The sequence below is a fragment of the Palaemon carinicauda genome, chromosome 35 (assembly GCF_036898095.1).
Source record: "Palaemon carinicauda isolate YSFRI2023 chromosome 35, ASM3689809v2, whole genome shotgun sequence".
Classification (NCBI taxonomy): Eukaryota; Metazoa; Arthropoda; class Malacostraca; order Decapoda; family Palaemonidae; genus Palaemon; species Palaemon carinicauda.
The window spans coordinates 30,199,193-30,222,834 of NC_090759.1; the positions used below are offsets into that span (position 1 = coordinate 30,199,193).

The 23,642-nt window shown below is 36.9% G+C and overlaps 1 protein-coding gene across 8 annotated transcripts in view; it reads right to left on the reverse strand.

The window, feature by feature from the left end:
- The window catches only part of LOC137627679 (zinc finger protein 160-like), a 147,650-nt gene that overhangs the window by 47,669 nt on the left and 76,339 nt on the right, over positions 1–23,642 (reverse strand). For 4 of the 8 annotated variants that reach the window (XM_068358875.1, XM_068358877.1, XM_068358878.1 and 1 more), the window contains exon 13: positions 13,607–13,663. In XM_068358875.1, coding sequence (XP_068214976.1) covers positions 13,607–13,663 — 57 coding nt within the window. The other 4 variants (XM_068358871.1, XM_068358872.1, XM_068358873.1 and 1 more) reach the window with 2 other exon arrangements.

The following is a 23,642-nucleotide window of genomic DNA, read 5'->3' on the forward strand; positions in this document are numbered from 1 at the left end:
GATAGAAGAGTAAACGAATGTTAGATGATAATGAAAGGATTTGCAAGAAATACACAGACTGACATACATATTTCCCATAGACACAGCAAAGGACACTAGTAAAAGTAACACTTCGGGCGACAGTATATATGTTTCTTATTAAACCTCGGAAGTTTATAGTATTGCGAGGCACCACCAAATTATGTTCATAAAACACTAATTTCTGTGACAAAAAAAAATATACATCAAGGCTGCTTACCAGAAGATATTTAAATAAATATGGAAAACATATAAGACTATTTATCTATCTGTATTTAAATGACTTGGTTATTTAATGTAAATGAAAACTTTACTTTCCATCCATCAATATGCTAAGTTGCAAGACACTGTCAAAGACAAATGTGGTTATGACTTCTAGTTATAAAATTTTAAACTTGAAATAGAGAACCAACATCTCAACCACTTACACATTATTAATTTAGTTTCAGTTAGCCAGCTTGACAATGACTTAATTCTGGAATTAACAGAAATGTATAAATTTTATATTAAATATTAGATTACATAATTCAAGGATCTGAAAGTTAAATTTTAAAAATGTACAAAGAACACCCTTTGAAGAACAAGACATGCTTGTGAAATCGGCTACTCTACTCTCCCTTATTGTATCCATTACCTTGACCTTGAGCAATAAAGGATTTGTTTAACAAGAACATAAGCCATAGTCATAATTTTTTGCCTTTATAATTCATATTGCCAGCAAATAGATTTCCACCTAACACTGAGCCTAATATTAAAAAAAAAAAAAAAAAAAAAAAAAATGATAATAAAATCATGGCATAAAAAACTAATAAAAATTTCCCTGGGATCTTAGTGCTGTACAGGTATATATAAAATTTTCACTGAACAATCAAACTAGACTATAGAGTATGCATAGAATGTCTGTGGAAATTCAAGAGCTCTTCAGAACGAAACATTGATCCACAAAAGTTGCATGGAAATACGCACACTACACTTATTTGTTCTTTTAAACCTTCTCCACTGTCTTCTATTACTGCTTCTACAGCATCCAAACTGACTACGGAGTCACTACCTTTGAAAGAATCTGAAATTTTATCACAAATGACACCAGAATCAACTTCTTGAATCACATGCTCTACTTCAGCAGTATTCATTTTGGAGTCATCAACATTACCATCTTTGTTTTTAAGAACATATCCAAGAACTGAGGACATATCCTCTGTCTGAGGTAAATATACTTTCAATTGGACAGGCCTGTCAAATTCTGGATGTGTAATACGCCTATGAGTAGTAAGACCAATTTCACTATGGAACCTATGATTACATATATCACAAGAATGTTGAACTCCCAATTCTTCAGCTCTTTCGTGCTTTTTCATATGTGTACGCAGATTATAATTTGTCATAAAACGTGCATCACAGATATTACATTTTATTCGTTTATCCTTAAGATGAACTCCTCTGACATGTATTTTTAGTGACCTGTGGGTTTTAAAAGACATCTGGCAGGCAAAACACTTGTGGTTCCTAATATCAAAATGGCTATTGCGATGATCTTCATAATATTGCTTGTGATGGAAGCCCCTCTGACATACATCACACTGATATTTCCCTTCATTAGTATGCAACGACATATGATTTTTATATGTAGACTGGGTTTTAAGAGCCATACCACACACTTCACATGTAAAAATTCTGTCATCATAATGAGTTAAAATATGTCTTTTCAGTTTAGCCTTCGTAGCACTCTTAAAATTGCAGTTGTTGCACTGAAAAAGCTTTGGATCTCCATGCTTGTATATTCGATGAACACGTAATCCAATTTTTTGAGTAAATGTTTTCCCACACTCCTCACAAAGGTAAGTGCCCTTCCAAGGTGCAACACCTAAGTGAATGTGTTGGTGATGACGATCCATCTTTAATCTTGTGCTAAAATTCTTATTACACTTTGGGCACATATAGATCCCTCGTCGCCATCGATCATCTCCAGATTTACGGTTCACCTTTCTGTCAGTAACACTCTGAGTTACTCCCCTCCTGGACTTTTCCTCAGATATCACAGAAACTACCCTATCGGAAACTTCCCTCGTTTCATTATTATCCTTAACTAATGAAGCATCCCCATCAACTGCCTTAATCTCCATTCCATTCAGATCTTCTGTTTCTCCTCCAAGACTTCGATGCACTGGAAGGAGAAACACAAAATGAGGGAGAGCAAGATACACTTGGAATGAAGATCTTGGCAAAATTTAAAATAACACTTCACTTTCACAATGTATCATTGTTCACTTTGAGCTTGGGAGTAAAATTGCAGTTACATTATCTTCAATTAGTGTTCATATTTTTTTGCAACACTGGCCAAACTATTGTGCAAAATTTCCACTTAAATAAATTTAGAGAAGTCAATGTGAAAACACATTCTATAACCGATTTACCCCAACTACAAAGAATGCAAATGGGTCCAGCCCAAAATCTTCAACATGGTCGCCTCTCAAATGGTCTCTGCTCTGTCATGGAGCATTTCGCTCGCAACTTAACATTATCACATAGACCCTGTGATTTTGCAAGCGATACACTGATCTGGTGTGGGTCACTATTTATAGTATCATCTCTTGTATTATCATTATGTTTACATAAATTAGCTATGAGGTGGTGGTGGCCAATCACGATGCCTGTGGGCAAAGTACGTTATAGATTTTGAGCTGGACCCAGTTGCTTTCAACACCAAATGGTTATAGCATACATCAAATGCTTCTCATATCTTTTTCAACTCTTACTCCTTTGATCTGAACCATTACTTACAAAAAACCTTAATTACAAAAGCTCTATTGATTTTTTTATTATTAATTTTCGAAGTGTCTCGGCATCTTTACTTTAAAAAAAGTAGTTAAATTACTTATATTAATTATCAATTTCAACAGTGCAGATTGCACTTAACTATAATTCTTGTATGTTTTTCTTACAGCAATTCTCACATAAATTTCCAGATTTGCATCTGTCGGATGATCATGATACTAATATTTATTGAAATTTAGTACACCAGATGATTCCTTACAACATAAACTGTTGTGAAAAATATTGATAACAAATTTGCAGTAGCCTGCACTCAATCTCTCTATCATCATATTGAATAACGTATTGAGCTCTTTCATAAAGCATTCATGTCATACATTCAGGACCATAATATATACTTTTAATTTTCTGTTTTTACTGGATGTTAGACTACTCCAACATTTTGAAGAAATAGGAGACTTGCTTTATTTATATTGAATTGAAATCTATCATACTCTTTTTTTTTGTATCACTTGGTGTGATTTTAGTTGTAGGGAATACTGCTACCATGGCAAGGAACACGGGGTTATAATCTGGTAATATTTAATAAGAATTTTAACCTATTTAATAAGAATTTTAACCTATTTAATAAGAATTTTAACCATAGTATAACAAAGCAACCATGAAACAAGCCATAAAAAGTAAATTATAAATAGTACAGCTTGAAAGGAAACATAATAGTACACCCCCCAAAAAAGAAGAGAAAATGAAAAGAATTTTAATAATAAAATTTCTCATTTCTATACTCACCTGATGTTTATATGGCTTTCATCTCTGAAAGCTTGGAATGTCGACATTAATCCTTAAAATTAAGAAATTTCCCATTTTCTTTCCTTCCAACATACTAATGCCTCTAATAAAGCAATGCGAGTTAACAGCATCTAACAACAATAACGTGCTGTGCATGTTACATTGCTTCATCAGTCTCAAGTCGAAATACTTCCCTATCTTCTTGTTAACCTGCATTAGTTCCTTGGACTAATGAAATCTGAAGATAGAGAAATCTGGGAACTTTCTTTGACTACAGCCAGCACCCACAGATCGAGGAGAAACTTCTCACAGAATCCCTACCTAATAAAATAGACGGATCCTCAATATGGGATCCTTTCATATTAACATTTATTTTCTCCAGTCCTTTGATGAAAGTAACTGGCATGTGTTCACTATGTTCCCATTTCTAAATTCACTTGTCCTTCAATTATGAAAAGAAATACAAATATTAGAAACTGTAAAATCAGTCTGGATATTTGTTAGTTTAGATATATTTAATTTTACCCTTCATTAATCTGTAAACAATACCTAACTGCACGAGAAGTACTAGAGACCATAAAGTGTCACTCTGAAATGCATTTCATTTTAACCAGAATTACAATTTTGGGGTGATTATATCCAGTACCAATTACCTGTACCTAACCTTATTTCGGTAACTGAGAACATTACATAAACCGACAATTTGATAAATCATTATCTGAAGTTAAAACCTTAAAAACTTATCATACACATCTTTTAATATTAAAATGCCAAATATTTAAAAGAATACATTAGGGTATTTGTAATTATAATATCTAAATTAACTGCTGATGGGTTCAAGAGCATGGAATTAAGTGTAATCCAAAACTAGATAGGCAATGATCCGTTTTGTAAGGCAGAAAGCTTTAACCATTGATGGGAGCTTGAATTACCAGCCTTATTGTACTTAGAATTTAGGATAATTCATATATATTATGCAAAAGATCTGCAGGTCAAGTTCCTAATTTGGATATCAAAAAAATAGTTCATCTTTATTATTGTCTTTTATTAATCTATTCTAAGACGTTACTAAACTGTTTTTCGATTATTTACAACTACAGTCGAGAATTGAAATGCATTTGAACAAGAGACTTGTTTATGCAAGAGAGTAACCCATCCCTACATTTACCTCATAAGTGATAATCTTGTGATGAGCTAGTGGCCAACCTTACAAGCAATTACACACAACCATTCAGACATGAAGCAAACAAACAATTTTAGCAAATCTTTGACAGATTAATAGATGAAAATTATTTGTCTAATAGCATCAAATGATTTGCCACGCAAACCCCATATGAAAAAATTTAAAGGGTGCTTACTTCATTAAGAAGAGTGATATGATATCCAGACAACCTTCTTGGCAAATATTGGGTATTATTATTATCATCATTATTATTATCACAAGCTAAGCTACAACCCTAGTTTTAAAAGCAAGATGCAATAAACATTTGCTTAGAGACCCTTACTTTAGCAAAAAGAGGGAAATAAAGATCCAGGCTACCATCTCGGTCTTCTGCCTCACAAATTCTAGGTATATAAATGTGTCTAAGAGAGTGGCTAAAAATGTGTGTGAGGATTTTTCAGCAGAACGGTCTAAAGTAAATAAAGAATCTGTAACTACGAGAAAATCTTGAATATGGGAGAAGTTGCATACCATCAGAACCCTTAGTAAATTGAAAAGTTGGACTAGGGTTTGAAGCATGGCAGGTTGGGCCTGAAATATTACAAACTTAATGGCCTTCTGAGTTTCCAAAAAAAAAAGAAACTTCTTACATTAAACTCTTGATAAACTCAAGGATATCCAAAGTAACTCATTAGGCTATAGAAAGAGTCAAAAGCTGGAGTGGCATTATTGTAACCATTTCTCTGTAAAAAAAAGACCCCCAGCCTTCTCCAGATTTCTCCTGAACTAAAAGTTTCCTTTATGCTCTGAACTTTAATCTAATCATGAAACATAATTCTCTGAGAGGAATGATGAGGCTTACGCATTTCTCATAAGATTCTTTAAATTAAAACCTATCCCCAGCACAACATGCAAAGAAAATGCAGATCATGACTACCCAAAATCAATTCTCATGACCAACAGTGCATCAATTATGGAAGGAAAGAAAACGAGAGATTTCTTAATCTTAAGTGGTAACATAAACATTCAAAGCTGTCAGAAACAAAAGCAATATGAACATTGGGGGAGGTTAATAGATATAACTAAAACCACGTTAAATTTTTTATGACAATAAAACCAAGATTCAACCATGGTAAACATTGAGGAGTAGTGGTATTACCATTGCAAGCAATAATTTACTGCCTCTCTACAGGAACATTACAAGCTAACAGTGGTAAACAGCAAAATAAGACTGCTATACATGTTCAGCATTTCTATTCCTAAGTCCTATGAAAATTAAATATATATATATAAATACTGAAAAATAAAACCACCGAAAAACCATAAATATTGAAAAAAAAACGTACTGTATAACCTGTCTTCTTATGAAAAAGCAAAAGAAAACTACTGTATAAAAACTAGTTACTTTCACAGAAAAATAAAAAAATGATGAAATACTTTACATATATAAATCATCTCTTTACCCATTATCAATCCATCAATGGTTTAACGAGTAGGTGAGACATAAAACACGTTACATGGCAAGCATCTTTACCAAATTATGAATATATTCGTGAGGATCCACTTTTAAATGATAAATCTTCACTAAAATACTCATAAAAATGGTCTTTAACAAACTTCTGAGACATATCTGAATACCTGTAATCCAAGTGAGGAAGGATATGAGTACCACCCACTTAAATCCTCAAAATACGAGTAAAACACACAAAAATAAGAAACACGTTCAAAGAGGGACGTTGAAGTACCGAGTTATAAAAATGGTATTTCTGGGGCGGCCTGTGACGGCCGGTGAAAAGTCCTTCTTTGTACCTTTTCTAATATAAATCTTCCAAATATACTAGAGAAAGATAAAAGCATGGAATGCAGAGGTTACGACCCTCGCGCGAACACTATGTGTCGGTGGGGTAGTCCAACTGTGTTCTCTAGGGCCTGTCACGGCCCTCCCAATTGATGAAGGGACTATCTAAATGGAAGACAGCCTGTGAATAGTGGTTTTCGCACGCCTTTGTTAAATACACGACACCTACAAGGTGTTCGAGCGAGGGTTGTAACCTCTGCATTCCATGCTTTTATCTTTCTCTAGTATATTTGGAAGATTTATATTAGAAAAGGTACAAAGAAGGACTTTTCACCGGGCGTCACAGGCCTCTTCCCAGAAATAGATTTTTCCTTCGTCAAAATCCCTTAATGAAGTCTAATAAATTATGTATCCATTTGCCAAATCCTATCACCACCAGCGAACGAAGACATTTTTTACGACAGTAATTAGGAGAATGATGATAATTTCAGGTGATTTTTGGATCTTCCTTGTCTGATGAATTAGCACATGAACCTAGGGTAGGATTCAAGGTATTAATATTTACCCAACCATTAGAGTAGAACACTCGAATACCTTTCATAACGATATTTCTTTCCCAATGTTAACAAAAGCAGAAATATTGTAATTTTTCACATCATAAATAGTGATTTACTTCCTAAAGAATGCGATGACCCATATGTAGCTGGCATTGAAAATCTGCCATGGTATGTGAGCATAAGAAACCACACTATAAAATAACAAAATTTATTTCCATGTTCACCTGATTTTCATATTGCTTTTCTCTGGAAGCTCACTTATATCGATGTTTGCCTTTGAAACAAAAAATATTTCCCATTTCCTTTCCTTCCAATAGATTTAGTAGACTTCTAGTAAAGCAATGAGACTGTCTAGCAAAATCATGATAATAATCCAATGGCTTGGGCAAGCCATGCTGCTTTTGTCTTCAAGCTCAAAGTTAAAACTATATTCCTTATATTCATGACACCTCAAGTCATGTGGAGAGGTGTGTGAATATCAAGTGAGTATAGAAATAGCAAATCTTATTGTTAAAATTAATTTATTTCAATGAACCTCCCTTAATGTACATGTTGCTAACACCCATACTCTGGTGGAGGTGGGTCACCAGTGAAGGAAAGAGATGGTCATTTATAGCTTTAAAAAAAATTAACATTCAAGACTTATTTGTAGTCTAGTTTTTATGACAAACCATCTCATACAAATAAATCCCCTTATTGGTAATGACATTGGCGCAATCCAAAGTAAAGATCTCATAATTCACCAGGACGATGTTATATAAATATGATTGTACTGTCCAAACAGGCTTCTAGAGTCAGTATGCCCATCATATACCAATAACATAAAGCTTCAGATTGTTTCCCTAAATAATACCTCATCCCAAACTTCCCATTTATACAAACCCCTACACCATATGACTAAAACTAGAATTTTTAAAAGAAGATTTAGAATTGATTAAACCCACAAATATTATTAGTTTACATCACCAGCAGCCACTGTAGAGCCTAAGGCCCAGTAATCTTGATAAGCATACCAGGATTCTTAAGATAATATTTTGCTAATACTGACTTGGTATGCCGATGAGCTATCGCTAAAAATTCTTTTAAAAAAACTTCCGCAAAAATCAAGAAATGTAGCCATACTTCTAATATCATGAACCCAACCCTTCGAATCTTTCATTAGACTTGAATCCAATACAAATCTTTGTGAGCCTCAGTGGATAAACTTCAAACACAAAATTGCATTTTTGAACAGAGGAGAATTTGGAACTCTAATCCAAAACAAATTATAAACCCTACCTCTACTGAACATAACCTCGTCCAAATAATACTGGAAGGCTCTCAACCAGACAAAGAAATATATTTTATTTTCTGACTTAATGCTTGTCTCCTTTTCCAAAGAAGGAATTTTAAAACGTCAAACCTTTAGTTTTAAAACCTATTTTTAGCTCTGAAAGCAGGCAGAAGAGATTAAATTATCTTATGTTCCCCAAAGCCTACCTTAAAAGATAGTGCTTGTAGTTCAATTATGAATTTGGCTGATGTCAATGCCAACATGAAAACGTTTTAGTTGCGAGATCTTTAATCAAATGATCTTCAAAAGTACAAAACTTGAACCTTTTCAAACATCGTAAAATTACATCTAAATTCCCCTCCCCCCAAAAAAAACGAGCTAAGTACTGGAGATTTTTCAATATTAATTGTCCCAAACACATCTGCAATAACACATGAAATGGATGTAACTAACCCCAGATGTTTTAGTACAGAATTAAACATGGATCTATATACCTCTTTGGATGGAGTAAAAATTTGACTATATCCAAACTAGTTGAAGTCATTGATACATTTCTAGATTTATAACAATCAAAATAATCATTTTATTGTCCTTGATAAAGATTATTAGTAAACTGTCTTTTAAATTCTATGATAGACATCTAGAGGACCACAAAATCTTTAGTTTCTGAGAATATGATGGATAGTTTCCATGCGTTAAGGTGTAGCACATACAAGTTTGGATACACCACCTTCGAAATTGGTTGTCTAAGAAGATTGGTTCTGTACAGATACCTTCTCAGATATTATGACAACCGAGGCCACAGATTGGTGAACTATTCCCTTTCTGGCCCCTAACAGAGCTACCATTGTCATCCTGCTGTTCGTACAAATTCTTAAATTGTACATCATCTGGCGAATCATGAATGGTGAAAATGAGAAAAGGTCCAGTTTAAACCAGTTATGTAACAGGACATCTACCTTCATGATATGGGATCTCAAACTGGTGAGCAAAACACTAGCTTTTTGTTTAGTGATGTAGCAAACATGTCTATGTTAGGTTAACCATGCCACTTCCAATTTTTCAGACATACTGACAAATGTAGAAACCATTCATTTAGAAAATTTCACTACTACTGCTTAGCAGATCAGCTAAGAAGCTCAATTTTCCTGGAATGAACTGACGAAGAAGGCTAATTTTTCTCAAAGTTGTCCAAATCAATGGCACCTCTGCTACCTGGTAGAGGGATGTGACCTTTTCCCCTGTTAGTTCCAGATGTAGATCAATGAGGTCTTATTGCCTGAAAACACTGACAAGGTTTTTCCTACCAGCAGTGGTTTATAGTCCTGAAGGGCCTTGAATATTGCTAAGCTCCAGAAAATGTTCACTTCCCTGATAGATATGAAAAATGTAGAGTTGCTCCCATCCTTTCTGTGAAGATTCTGCAAGCAGAATGATTTGGGATTTTCATTTCCAAGAAAACTCCCATGGATAATCAATTGCAATCGTCCCACCAACTCAACAGATAAGATTGGCTTTCATCACCGGATTAGAGATTTCGTATGCTGTACATAGAATATTTTGTTTCAATTTAGATTGTGATGACATTGGAAAGCTCTCATCTTTAGGCATCCAATTGGAATAAATTTATCTAAGGATGTCATGGTCCCTAAACGTCTCATCCACATCTCAACTGACAAAGACTTATCCTTTTTAACCTTTTTAAAAACACAAGAAAAAATTTAATGCTCTTTTTCCAAAGGACAACCAACTCCCCCCCTAAAGAGTGTAGCTATTATCATTCCAAAATCTAGACCCTCTCATGAGTTAGAAACAAAAACCTGAACAACGACACTTGTTGAACCAGACTCCATACCAAATCGCTCAATAATTGCCAATGATTCACATATAGAAGTACTCCTAGTCATAGAATTCTTAACCATTTAGAAATGGAGTTACAATCCTGACAAACATTGAGACAAAAACACAGCCACTTGAATTGATATACCTGTGGACCGCAGATGAAACCAAGGCACCTGTGTTTTCTTGAATTGGGATGAATAGGTATGTTAAAATATGAATATATCAGATCTATTGAAAACATTCAACTTCCTTTCTTTGTAGCCCCAATACTACCAAGAGCCCTGTAATCCATTGATAACTTTGTTAACTTTGTGAGAACTGTAAATGTGTTGAGGTTTGAGACATCTAGATCTGGCCTACAAACCCCTGAAGCTTTGGGATCTAGGTATAATGTTGTAAAAATCCCAAATAAAGGTTCAAGACCTCTTCGTTTACATCACTTTCCAGAAGTTTTACAATTTCTACTTTAAATATCTGTGGCTTTGCTGTATTTGACAGATAACTCAGACATGGGACAAGAAAGGATTGAAGGCTTGAGGAATGAAGTAACCTTCTTTGATTATAGCCAGAACCCACAGATCAGAAGTCTCTCCAAAATGTCATAAAAGTGGGAAAGTCTTCCTCCTACAGAGATGTGCATGGAAGTGCCATCATAATGTTCTCCGAGAAGATATACGATTTCTATGGGCAACACTTTTGGAATGTCTACTAGAGCAAAATCGAGATTTTCTACCACTGTTATGAAACAAATTTCTTGAAGGTCACAATTCTAAGGCAGTAGAAGCTATTTGGTTAAAGGGAAAACATAGGTACAGTATACCAAAAAAGTGACCTTAACAATATACTTTGTGACCTGGTACCCACTTGAGAGTAATTACTTTAATAATCCTATTTAAATCCAAAACAGGACCCAAAATACGGGAAGAAATCAACGAATGTTTCTGTGCCTCTATAGTGTTGCAACCATAGAGGGACATGTTTCCTTTTCTTAATCACAAAATGCACAAAGGCTGGTATAGTCTCAGATGCCCCATCTATTTTATCTAAATAATGCTAAACAAGATTCAAATCCTGATGGCCTTCAAGTTTCTTTTCTAAAAGATTAGAAGTAACCCTTATTATAGAATATGCATATAAATGTATTCAAGAGTTCTTCCTACTTAATTACCCACAACCAGCATCTCTTAAGTAAACCAGCTTGAGAACCCTGCATTTAAATGAATAATGTGGGAGGTTGGGCTGTAGCACCCTAGCAGTACCAGCTGAACTCGGCTGAGTCCCTGGTTAGGCTGGAGGAACGTAGAGAGTAGAGGTCCCTTTTTTTGTTCTGTTTCATTGTTGATGTCGGCTACCCCCCAAAATTGGGGGAAGTGCCTTTGGTATATGTATGTATGTAGTATTCACGATGGGTTCAAAGGAGATTAAATCAAAAGCTAGAACAAGATTATGCATACATTTCTCTTATATAATATAGAAGACATATATACCAAATGAGAACTTACTTTTCTTTGCTTTGGATATAACAACTTATTAATTCTATTCAAAAGGAATTAAGAAAATCTAGTCATCTTGGAAGGAAAAGTTCCCAAGACACAGAAGAATAGGGATTGTCAGAACTTATATGACAACTTATTTGGATAACTTTTAAATAAGTTTCTGTAATAATTGAAAAAGGGATACCTCAATAAAGTCAGTCTCTTTCTCTGTGTTTTCCTCATCATCATCACCTTCCTGTTCTGAAGGATAATCAGAGACATTACTTACAAATGTTCAATTTGTTTAATTTGTATGGGAACTGCTGTGCATTTGTTTTTCAATGGAATTTTTCAGAAGTTGAGGTACTCATGCTTACATTTACTTCATTAGAATTAACACATGATGAGCTTGTGGTCGAGCTTACATGAGAGCGATGCATGCTGCAATCTCAAAGATCATGAAACTGATCAGTTTTGCAGAAACTTTAGCATATACATTTTGTTTGAAGCTAATCAAACATGCTAAACCATCTATAAATGGAAAAAAAAAAAACAGGTTGCTTTAAAGTGCTTAATCCAGCAAGTGGATGGATATGGTATTAGGAGCAATGCTAACAACTCGATCTCGTTGTCTATGAGAGCGGCTAGGGTTGCGGGAGGGCAAAAGTTTCGCACCAGAAGGCTTCAGAGTAAATAAGGAACTCAAGGCTTTATGAGAAGATCTTGAATCTGGTATGACCTGAACATCACCAAAACCCTTATTGAATGGAGTACTAGAACCAGTAGATTCAATTTGAGAAATCAAGTTAGGGTTCGAAATAGGGCAGGTTAGTTCAGAATTACTGCTTTAAATCAAAGTTTCACTGGCTTTCCTAGATACAGAAAAGAAGTTGAGAGATTTCGGAGTTTGTGACTATCACAACTAAACTCGTTAGATGCTGTATTAAGAGTTGTGCAGGAATGTCATTGTTGTCCTCATCCCCATCATAATCAGCTAGCATAGTATTCTCTGGATTTCCTCCTGCATTAAAAGCAAGAATCCTTTTATACTTTGAATTTCTAAATTAATCAGCAACTATAGAAAAATACCTTTCCCAATGAGGAACAGTACCTTGAACTATCTATAGATTAATTACTGAAAAATATCCAGAAAATATCACTAAAAGCACTGAAAACCTCAATTGAAAAATCTGGAGTACAAGGCCTTCATAGCATTTTAACCAACAGTGTCATGAATACTATAAACAAAGGTAATACGACTTGTCCAAGCTTTTGATTTATTGTTATTACCAGATAGACCACTTCACTAGTTACTAGAGGCATAAGTCTATTGGAGGGAAAGAAAACTGAAATTTATTTTTTAGTTTTAGGGGGAAATTGTCAATATAATTAACCTTCCAGAGAAGCAATATGAACATTAGGGGAGGTTATCAGAAATAATTCAAAATTCACTGAAAACATCACACTAAATTTTCAACATGCGAGCCATTTGCTTTCCAGTTAAAATATACTATCCACTGGAGAAAGCATTTTCCGCTGTATATTTATTTGAAACTAGTTAAAACACCAATAAAAAGGGAAAACATGCAGTAATAAAACTTGATAAAAGGCCATTAAAATAGAGTGTGGTGTAATTAAACATGGATATCATCACCAACATACAGCAAGTACTTTCCAAATGAAACCAAATCTCATAGAATTCACCAAAACAGACCAGATAGTCCCAGAGAGAATGACACCATAAATTAGGATACCATTGAAAAATCCCCCAAAACAACAATGAAGTAATTGCAACCATATTACTTAACAAAAATGCAGTAAAATATACAGTCAATCATAATCTGAAGGCTGTTCTTTATGAAAACTCGTGAAATATACTACATAAAGATAAAAAAAATTTGAAAAATCCTTCAAACTTACCTTTCTTTGCCTTGTGACGTTTCTTCTTCTTCCTCTGTATGGGGGCCCCCGACTCATCTAGGAAATCATTAAAAATTTATTATTTTCATGCAACCATATTTTCAGATGCACTCTCCAAACTGAAGACCTTTTTTTAGTGTAATATTCAACTAAATGAAAAATTTGGTTTATATGAGAAAAATGATATTTTAATTATAAAATAAATTTTTGAATATACTTACCCGGTGAATATATAATAGCTGCTACTCAGCGGCTCGACAGAAAACACACTCAAAAACTAGCGAGCGATCGCTATGAAGGTTGCGGGTGTGACCACCAGCGCCAACTATCGGCCAGATACCACTCTTGCATGTAAACAAACCCTTCAATTCTTCTCGTCCCGCTGCGTCTCTATTGGGGAGGAAGGGAGGGCCTTTAATTTATATATTCACCGGGTAAGTATATTCAAAAATTTATTTTATAATTAAAATATAATTTTTAAATATTTAACTTAGCCGGTGAATATATAATAGCTGATTCACACCCAAGGCGGTGGGTAGAGACCAGAGTTAATTAAGTTTACAGCGTATAAGCTAAGAGTTTTTGACAGTTATCAATATAACAAAACCAAAATATATAGGTACCTGGTAAGGAAGTTGACTTAGACGATTACTCTGCCTTGTAAGTCTGTCTTCCTCACGAAGCCCAGCGATCCTCTTAGGATGCTGAAAGACTCCCAGGAGCTGAAGTATAAAGGGTTGCAACCCATACTAACAGGACCTCATCAAACCCCTAATCTGGGCGCTCTCAAGAAATGACTTTGACCACCCGCCAAATCAACAAGGATGCGAAAGGCTTCTTAGCCTTCCGTACATCCCAAAAAAACATTTCAAGAGACAGATTAAAAAGGATATTGGAATTAGGGTAATGTAGTGGTAGAACCCTCACCCACTACTGCACTCGCTGCAACGAATGGACCCAGTGTGTAGCAGTCCTCGTAAAGAGTCTGGACATCTTTTAAGTAAAATGACGCGAACACTGACTTGCTTCTCCAAAAAGTCGCGTCCATAATACTTTGCAGAGATTTATTTTGCTTGAAGGCCACGGAGGTTGCTATAGTTCTAACTTCGTGCGTCTTAACCTTAAGCAACCATCGGTCTTTCTCATTCAAGTGAGAATGAGCTTCTCGTATTAAAAAATCTGATAAAATATGACAAAGCATTCTTTGACATAGGCAATGATGGTTTCTCAACTGAGCACCATAATGCCTCAGATTTACCTCGTAATGACTTAGTACGAGCTAAATAGAACTTAAGAGCTCTAACAGGACATAATACTCTTTCCAGTTCGTTGCCTACGATCTCTGATAAGCAAGGAATATCAAAAGATTTAGGCCAAGGACGAGAAGGCAGTTCATTTTTTGGCCAGGAAACCAAGTTGAAGTGAACAAGTGGCTTTTTCTGTAGAAAAAACCGATGTTCTTACTGAAGGCATGAAGTTCACTGACCCTTTTAGCCGAAGCCAAGCACACTAGGAAAAGTGTCTTGAGGGTGAGATCCTTCAGGGAGGCTGAATGTAATGGCTCAAACCTGTCTGACATGAGGAACCTTATGACCACGTCTAAGTTCCATCCAGGAGTTGCCAAACGACGTTCCTTAGAGGTCTCGAAAGACTTAAGGAGATCTTGGAGGTCTTTATTGTTGGAAAGATCTAAGCCTCTATGTCGAAAGACCGAAGCCAACATGCTCCTGTAGCCCTTAATCGTGGGAGCTGAAAGGGAGCGAACCTTTCTCAGATGTAAAAGAAAATCTGCGATTTGGGCTACAGAGGTACTGGACGAGGACACAGATGCTGACTTGCACCAGTCTCAAAAGACTTCCCACTTCGACTGGTATACTCTAATGGTAGAAGCTCTCCTCGCTCTTGCAATCGCACTGGCTGCCTCCTTCGAAAAGCCTCAAGCTCTTGAGAGTTTTTCGATAGTCTGAAGGAAGTCAGACGAAGAGCGGGGAGGCTTTGATGGACATTCTTTACGTGGGGCTGACGTAACAGATCTACCCTTAGAGGAAGACTTCTTGGAAAGTCTACCAGCCATTGAAGTACCTCGGTGAACCACTCTCTCGCGGGCCAGAGGGTAGCAACCAACGTCAACCTTGTCCCTTCGTGAGAGGCGAACTTCTGCAGTACCTTGTTGACTATCTTGAATGGTGGGAATGCATATAAGTCCAGAAGAGACCAATCCAGTAGAAACGCGTTTATGTGGATTGCTTCTGTATCTAGGACTGGAGAGCAATAGATTGGTAACCTTTTGGTCAACGAGGAGGCAAAGAGGTCTATGGTGGGTTGACCCCAAGTAGCCCAAAGACTCTTGCCCACGTCCTTGTGGAGGGTCCATTCCGTGTGTATCACCTGACCCCTCCGACTGAGACAGTCTGCCAAGACGTTCAAGTCCCCCTTGGATGAATCTAGTCAACAGGGAGATGCCTCGATTTCTTGACCATAAGAGAAGGTCCCTTGCGATCTCGAGCAGCGTGAAGGAGTGTGTGCCTCCTTGCTTGGAGATGTACGCCAAAGTTGTGGTGTTGTCTGAGTTGACCTCTACCACTTAGTTTCGAAGAAGCTTTCAAATATCATCAAGGCCAAGTGGACTGCTAATAGCTCCTTGCCGTTGATGTGCATGCTCTTCTGACTTGAGGTCCACAGACCCGAGCATTCCCGACCGTCCAGGGTCGCACCCCAACCCAAATCCGACGCGTCTGAGAACAACACGTGGTTTGGGTTCTTGACCTGCTAGGGATAGTCCCTCTCTCAGACTGATATTGCCGTCCCACCATTTCAGGCATGCCTTTACTGGTTCGGAGACTGGGAATGATACTGTCTCTAACGTCTTATCCTAGTTCCAGTGAGAGGCTAGATGGAACCAGAGAGGCAGAAGGTGTAGTCTCCCTAGTGAGACAAACTGCTCCAGGGATGAGAGAGTCCCTACGAGACTGTTCCAACTCCTGACTGAACAAACGTTTTGTTTTCAGCATTAGTTGGACTTCGAGCAGGGCTTGTTCTATTCGGTGGCAGACGGAAAAGCCCGAAAAAAACTGGACTGCGAATCTCCATCCCCAAATATAGAATAATCTGGGATGGGATCAGTTGGGACTTTTAGGTTGACCAAAAGTCCCAACTCCCTGGCCAGACTCAACGTCCAATGTAGATCCTGCAGACAGCGAAGACTGGACGATGCTCTGAGAAGCCAGTCGTCCAAGTACAGGGAGGCTCGGATCCCCGATAGATGGAGGGATTTTGCCACATTCCTCATGAGCCTCGTAAACCCGAGAGGAGCAGGACTGAGGCCAAAGCACAGGGCTCGAAACTGGTACCCCCACATTCCTGTAAACAAACCTCAGAAATGGTTGGGAATCCGGGTGTATAGGAATGTGGAAGTATGCCTCCTGAATGTCGAGAGAGACCATCCAGTCGCCTTCCATAAATGCTGTCAAGACAGCCTGGTAGACTTCATCGTGAAGTTTGTCTTGACAATGAACACATTGAGCGCAATTGCCTCTTACGTACTCCTGCAGTGAACATGGCTGCCAGATCATTGGAGCCATCCCTGAGGGACTTGTTCCTGCAGAGAACGTGACTGCCAGATCATAGGAGCCATCCCTGAAAGCCTTGTTTATGCATGACATAAATGTACAGCAAAACTTCAAACGCTCGAAAATAGCTCTTAAGTCGACCATAAAATCTTGGAGCGTCTCATGGCCAGGCGCCAGGGAGAGTCTATGAGGTTTGAGAAGTCTATCTGGGCAGAGGCAGGAACTCCCAAGCCGAGAACTTCTCTCGTGTCATATCAGACTCTCGCTCTATAAGCCAGCTTAAAAGTAGGGAAAGCAAAGGCTGTCTCCCCCAAACTCCTCCTGGTGATAAACCAGTCGCCTAGCAAACGTAAAGCTCTCTATAAGAGCGAGAGAGCACTAGCTTATAAAACAACGGCTTCGAAGTAGCTAGGCCTAGTGTAAACTCTGACGTTTAGGCGAACGAGGAGCAGCAGTTACAAAAAGATCCGGACAAAGATCCTTAAAAATCAGTATGATTTATTTAAAGTCCATAGAGGGCTAAGCAGCTTTAGGCTCCTCTCCGTCTGACAGAGTCCTCAAGGGAATATCAGTAGGAGGGGGAACAGCAACTTCCTCATCTGAAGGAACCTTGTCCGACAATAGCCGAGTCTCAAGCAAGGGAGAGACCTACCGTGGTGGCAATGCTTTACAAGCAGAGTCCACACGCACTGGTGCATTAGTAGCGGACCAGGACGCAACGTCATGTAACTGCTTGACAGTCTGTGAACTGTCAACAACAACAGGTGCGTGAGGACGCACAGCGTCCACTCGAGACTGCTTTGACCGCCTAGTCTGAGCAATCAAAACAACTCTAGAATGCGGAGGTTGACGCCCAGCGTCAAAACAAGTCAACTCCGATGGTTGGCGAACGTCCTGAACGTCAACAGGAGCATCAGTAAGTAGCCTAACGTCCAAATGCGGCTGAAAATCCACACGAGACCGCATCGAGTGTGGTTCTAAACAACCTGACTGACGTGACTTGGCTACGCCAACGTCAACAGGACGCACAAAGGAACGTTTGGGTGGCTGAAGGCCAGGATCTCGATGAGATAAACGGCTAGGCTCAACGGACTTATCGGCAGAATAGTCTTCCATAAGGGAGGCAAGCTTATTCTGCATGTCTTGCCGTACAACCCATTTAGGATCAACGGGAATGGTTGCGGTAAGAGACGAGGGTAACGTCTGTGACTGCAAAACCTTGCCAACAAAAACTCTCGGAGTCTGTGTTACGCTTTTGTTTAGGCGGCGAGCAGTCTTCCGATGACTGCATAGGGTCAGAGCTGTCCTAATAGTTAAAACCAGGACGCTGGACCTGTCCTGAAAGGACTGACTTTCGCTTAAAGGGCCTCAAAACCTTGTTCCACGGTTTCTTATGCGAAAACCCTTCGGATGACGAGGAGAAAATAGTCTCTCTCGCTTTATGGTAGGGGTGATCTTGGTGAGATACGCCTGATACCATAGAGGGAACGTCTGTTCGCTGATCAAGGCCTCTCGAACCCATAAGTCGTACGACATTACTTCTCCCCTGGGCTTGGGAGCTTGCAAGAGGTCCCGGACTAGGCGAACGACAGGCACGAACAGACGAACCCTCGGTCGCAACACTGATAACACTTTGCGCAATATCACTTTATCACTACGATTTTCTGTTTTGCACTTATTTCACTGAAATCGAATTTTTTAACAATTCACATTAGGTATGAATAAAACTGATTTCTACCTGAAGCACGCAATTCTACCCTCATCAAAAGGTTATAATTGCGAAATCAGTCGTATAATGTAAGCACATTAATACCAGCAAAAAAACAGTAAACATATTTTAAGATAAAAAGATCAGTGGCTGGGGAAGAGAATAAACACTAGTTCATTCAAAACTACGTTTTCAATCTCTCACCGTACAGTGCCTTGGGACGAGAATAAAAAACTAAAAACGTTTTATCCTTTCTCCCCGTACAGAGACTAGGGACGAGAGTAACTTGAGAACAACGTTACTCGCTTGGGACGAGATAAAGATCAGAACGTTCTCTCTCCTCTCTCTCCCTCCGTCTCTATCTCTCTCTCTCTCTCTCTCTTGATTTCGCACCGAAGAGAAGAGCCCACTTACGTTTCGTCAAAAAAACAGGTTATTTGACCAAAGGAAAAAAACTGAAAGGTTTTTCAATTAAAAAGTTCCTTTAAAATAGAATTTAAAACATTTAAGCTTTGAAAGAAGAATGAACAAAACGTCAGAATCGATTTACTCTTTCTGCAAAGTGAAACCGTGATACTCTCTCTCTCTATCGTAACGATAGAGCGCAAACTGCGTAGCATAAATAAACTAAACGTTAGTTCATCTTTGAAACAGTACGAAGACTATTCAAAGAAAATCTTTCATAAAATATCTACTAAAAAAATATTCATTTAATAAGTTTTAAATCATTAGCTCTGTAAAAGTGATTTACTATTGAAAGGGCTCAACGTTGTTTAACTTCGGTTTCCAAGTTAGGACCGCCTACTCTCAGGAGAGGTCGCATATAAACAAATCATTAAAATTTATCTTGATGTTTATTATAAATGGAAAGCTAATCGAAGAGGCCTAATAAAGGCGGGTGAGATATAAAATATATAGAGGAAAATCTATAATTAATTTATAACGTGATAAGATAATTGCTAAAAGCCTAAACACACTTCCGTACTAAGGGAAGGGTCGGCCATTTAAAAGTCAAGGAAAGTCCAAAAAACAATCCAAAGTCATCAAAAATTAAATCTATCCAAAAACGAGTTCAAGATTTAAGTTGAAGATAAAACACCTGTACTGCGAACGCTCAAACCAAAATGAAGTACTTCACCAAATATGTTGAGAAAACTCCAGGTTCTACAGCGAGTAATGATACGTCTTGTCGTTAAGGGTAGACAGAGAAGAATTGAAGGGTTTGTTTACATGCAAGAGTGGTATCTAGCCGATAGTTGGCGCTGGTGGTCACACCCGCAACCTTCATAGCGATCGCTCGCGAGTTTTTGAGTGTTTTCTGTCGAGCCGCTGAGTAGCAGCTATTATATATTCACCGGCTAAGTTAAATATTTAAAAATACACAAATAGAACAAGTCAAATTTTCCATTAAGTAAAAATTTTATTGAAATAAAATACTGCATTTTGTAAAACAACAAAATAAATTCCATTAAGATTCAGCTTCTATGAAGTCTTATTTTCTAAAATCCATTTTGTGTTTTGTATCTACTGTAACAAGCATTAACTTTCTAAAGCTTAAAACTACAATCTGCTATGATTCTATAAATATATTTTCACTTCAAAGGAAATGAGACATTCTTCCCAATTATAAAGTATAATTCCCATTCAGTCACCTGCCTTAATCAAACTAAAGCTCTGTTGTACAATTAAAGTATCTGTGCTTAACTAAAAAGGAGAGAGTACCATGATACAGTATAGGTATTATCTGAGCCTATTAATCTTTCGTTAATTCTTATTATGAATTAAATGTCACTATTCATCATAAGGATGGTCTAATGAAACAATCCTTTTCTTTACCCATGCTTATTTTTACATTATATTTGTCTACAATTATAAAAAAAAACTGATCACCCCGATAACTTAACCCTTTTACCCCCAAAGGACGTACTGGTACGCTTCACAAAACACGTCCCTTTACCTCCATGGACGTACCGGTACGTCAACTGCAAAAAAATGCTATTTACAATTTTTTTTTTTTCTTGATAATTTTTTGAGAAAATTCAGGCATTTCCCAAGAGAATGAGACCAACCTGACCTCTCTATGACAAAAATTAAGGCTGTTAGAGCAATTTGAAAAATATATACTGTAAAATGTGCTTGAATAAAAAATAACCCTTGGGGGTTAAGGGTTGGAAATTTCCAAATAGCCTGGGGGTAAAAGGGTTAAGTAGCCTTTAATATCATTCCCCTGAAAACAACATTTTTAATAATAAAATGATTATTTCTTTGAATCTCCCCTGATTTTCAAATCCCTTTGTTCAACATATCGAGTCTTTCCTCCACAAATTATATGAAAACGATGTTACTGTTAAAATACAGTGATCCCTCGCTACTTCGCGGTTCGACTATCGCGGATTCACCACTTCGCGGATTTTTCATGACGCATGTATATACATAAATCGCGGATTTTCTGGAAATTTCGAAAATACCGCGATGTGACCGATGGTGCGAGATTGGAGAAAGTAAGTAAAATTGAATCATGATTGATTTTCAATATCAATGAAACTTTGAGGAGCAACGAAGATATCATTTGTTAGAGAGATAGAGAGAGGTAAGGAATGGAAGGGAGTGAAAAGTAGCCCACAGAGAGAGAGAGAGAGAGAGAGAGAGAGAGAGAGAGAGAGAGAGAGAGAGAGAGAGAGAGAGAGAGAGAGAGAGAGAGAGAGAGAGAGTGTGTGTGTTGTTTTAAATGTAATAAACAAAAAAATTTGATAGGTTATAACACATTGGTACTTATGTAATATCAACTGTATAGACGGTTTGAATAAGTTAAGAAATGGTATAAACGATACTTTGTTAGTGTATTCGTACGATCTCAAGAGCGGCAGCTAGACGTCAGCTGATCTGATCACAGCCAAAGTAAAACAAAAAGAAGTCAACAATACTCGATTTTTAAAACACACCCGAAATTTAAAAACAAAAGTACACGCTTTCTTAATGTGCAATCAACTATTTAAAGAGTAGCAATTTTCTAGAATAAAATGATGTTTCCCAAAAAATAGTGGTTTGCTGATGAAATCAGATGCCGTATTTTTAGCAACGATTGAAATGGATGTAAACTCTGCATAATTTTTTCGTTTCGTATTTAATTGACACTAAGAAAACTAATTTTAGTTTCTTCATCTATATGTAAGTATTGTATAACACGAAGAGAGAGAGAGAGAGAGAGAGAGAGAGAGAGAGAGAGAGAGAGAGAGAGAGAGAGAGAGAGAGAGAGAGAGAGAGAATGAATCAGCTGTTGTAATTGAATGCCGTGTTTTTGTTTCGTGAGAATTTCATCGCCACGACTAACAACAACATACTGTACTGAACTTTACAGTATTATACAGACTACTGTAATATGATAAAGTAAAATATTTGTAATAACCTATTTTATATGAAATGGGGCTATTTTTTTTGTTTAAAATTTACATTTACGTACGTAAAACAACTCTCTCTCTCTCTCTCTCTATCTCATAAATTGTTTTCGTGCTTTGCTACGTATGTATGATTTTATATAGATACGGTAAATAATATTTGTAATAACATATTTTCTAAAAGCTTTTACTGTAATATCATTATTTATCACTTTCATCACGCGCGTTAACTGCCTTCGTTTGTTTATTACGATCGAAGATGGAGCGTACTTTAAACGGCGGCGTCATAAAGAAAAACATTTCATTTGGAAGTCCTAAGAAAAATTAAGTAAAACATTGGTAATAACAAAATCAACATACTGTATAATCAATATAAATCGATGCAAAAACTAACCTATACACAGATGTGTACATTAAATGCGTTTGTTTCTTCATTATGATCAGAGATAAACGTAAACAAAACATTGGTTGCCATTTTTTATCGTGGTTTTTGGCGTGTTTAGGAAACGCATGTTATAAAATCGCCTTTAATATTTGTGCCTGTTTTAGTTTAGGGTACTGTAGTACATGCATTAAGTGTTCTGTACATTAAAGGGTAGTTTGTTAACAGTACTACGTACAAGGGAAGGTTTTAAAAGTCTGAATATACATGTTAAATAAATACGTAAATATGGTGTCACTACTTCGCGGATTTTCACCTATCGCGGTCGGGTCTGGAACCTATCTACCGCGATAAACGAGGGATCACTGGTTGGATCCCAGCACAATATTTTTTTCTACTTCAGCTATATCTACAATAACACGTCACAAAATATTTTCTAAACCGCACACATCAATTTGTTTAGGCTTCTCATAAACACAAACCAAGCATTTAGGTTTTGCCTTGTCATATCTTGAAATGTATTCTATGCACTGGTTACTCAAGAAATCATGCAATTTTATACAAGTACATGTCATTAATAAAAACAAGATTGACTCAAATATTATTGAACATTAAACTTACATTTTTTTTAATAGGGAACACTTTTAAAACAAGCACAAATGGTAAGTCCTGCTGTCAGTTTGATTTGAATATCTTACAAGCAAGGGCTTCTATCAAAATAATCACTTAAGACCTGCTTACCTGAAAATTTATCAAAGGAACTATCAAATATTATTTGAAGCTTGGATATATCTATTAACTCTTTTACCCCCTAGCTATTTGGAACTTTCCAACCCTTAACGCCCAGGCGTTTTCTTTTTCAAGCACATTTTACAATATATCTTTTTCAAATTGCACTAACAGCCTTAATTTTTGTCATAGAGGGGTCAGGTTGGTCTCATTATTTTGGAAAATGCCTGAAGTTTCTCATAAAGTTATAAAA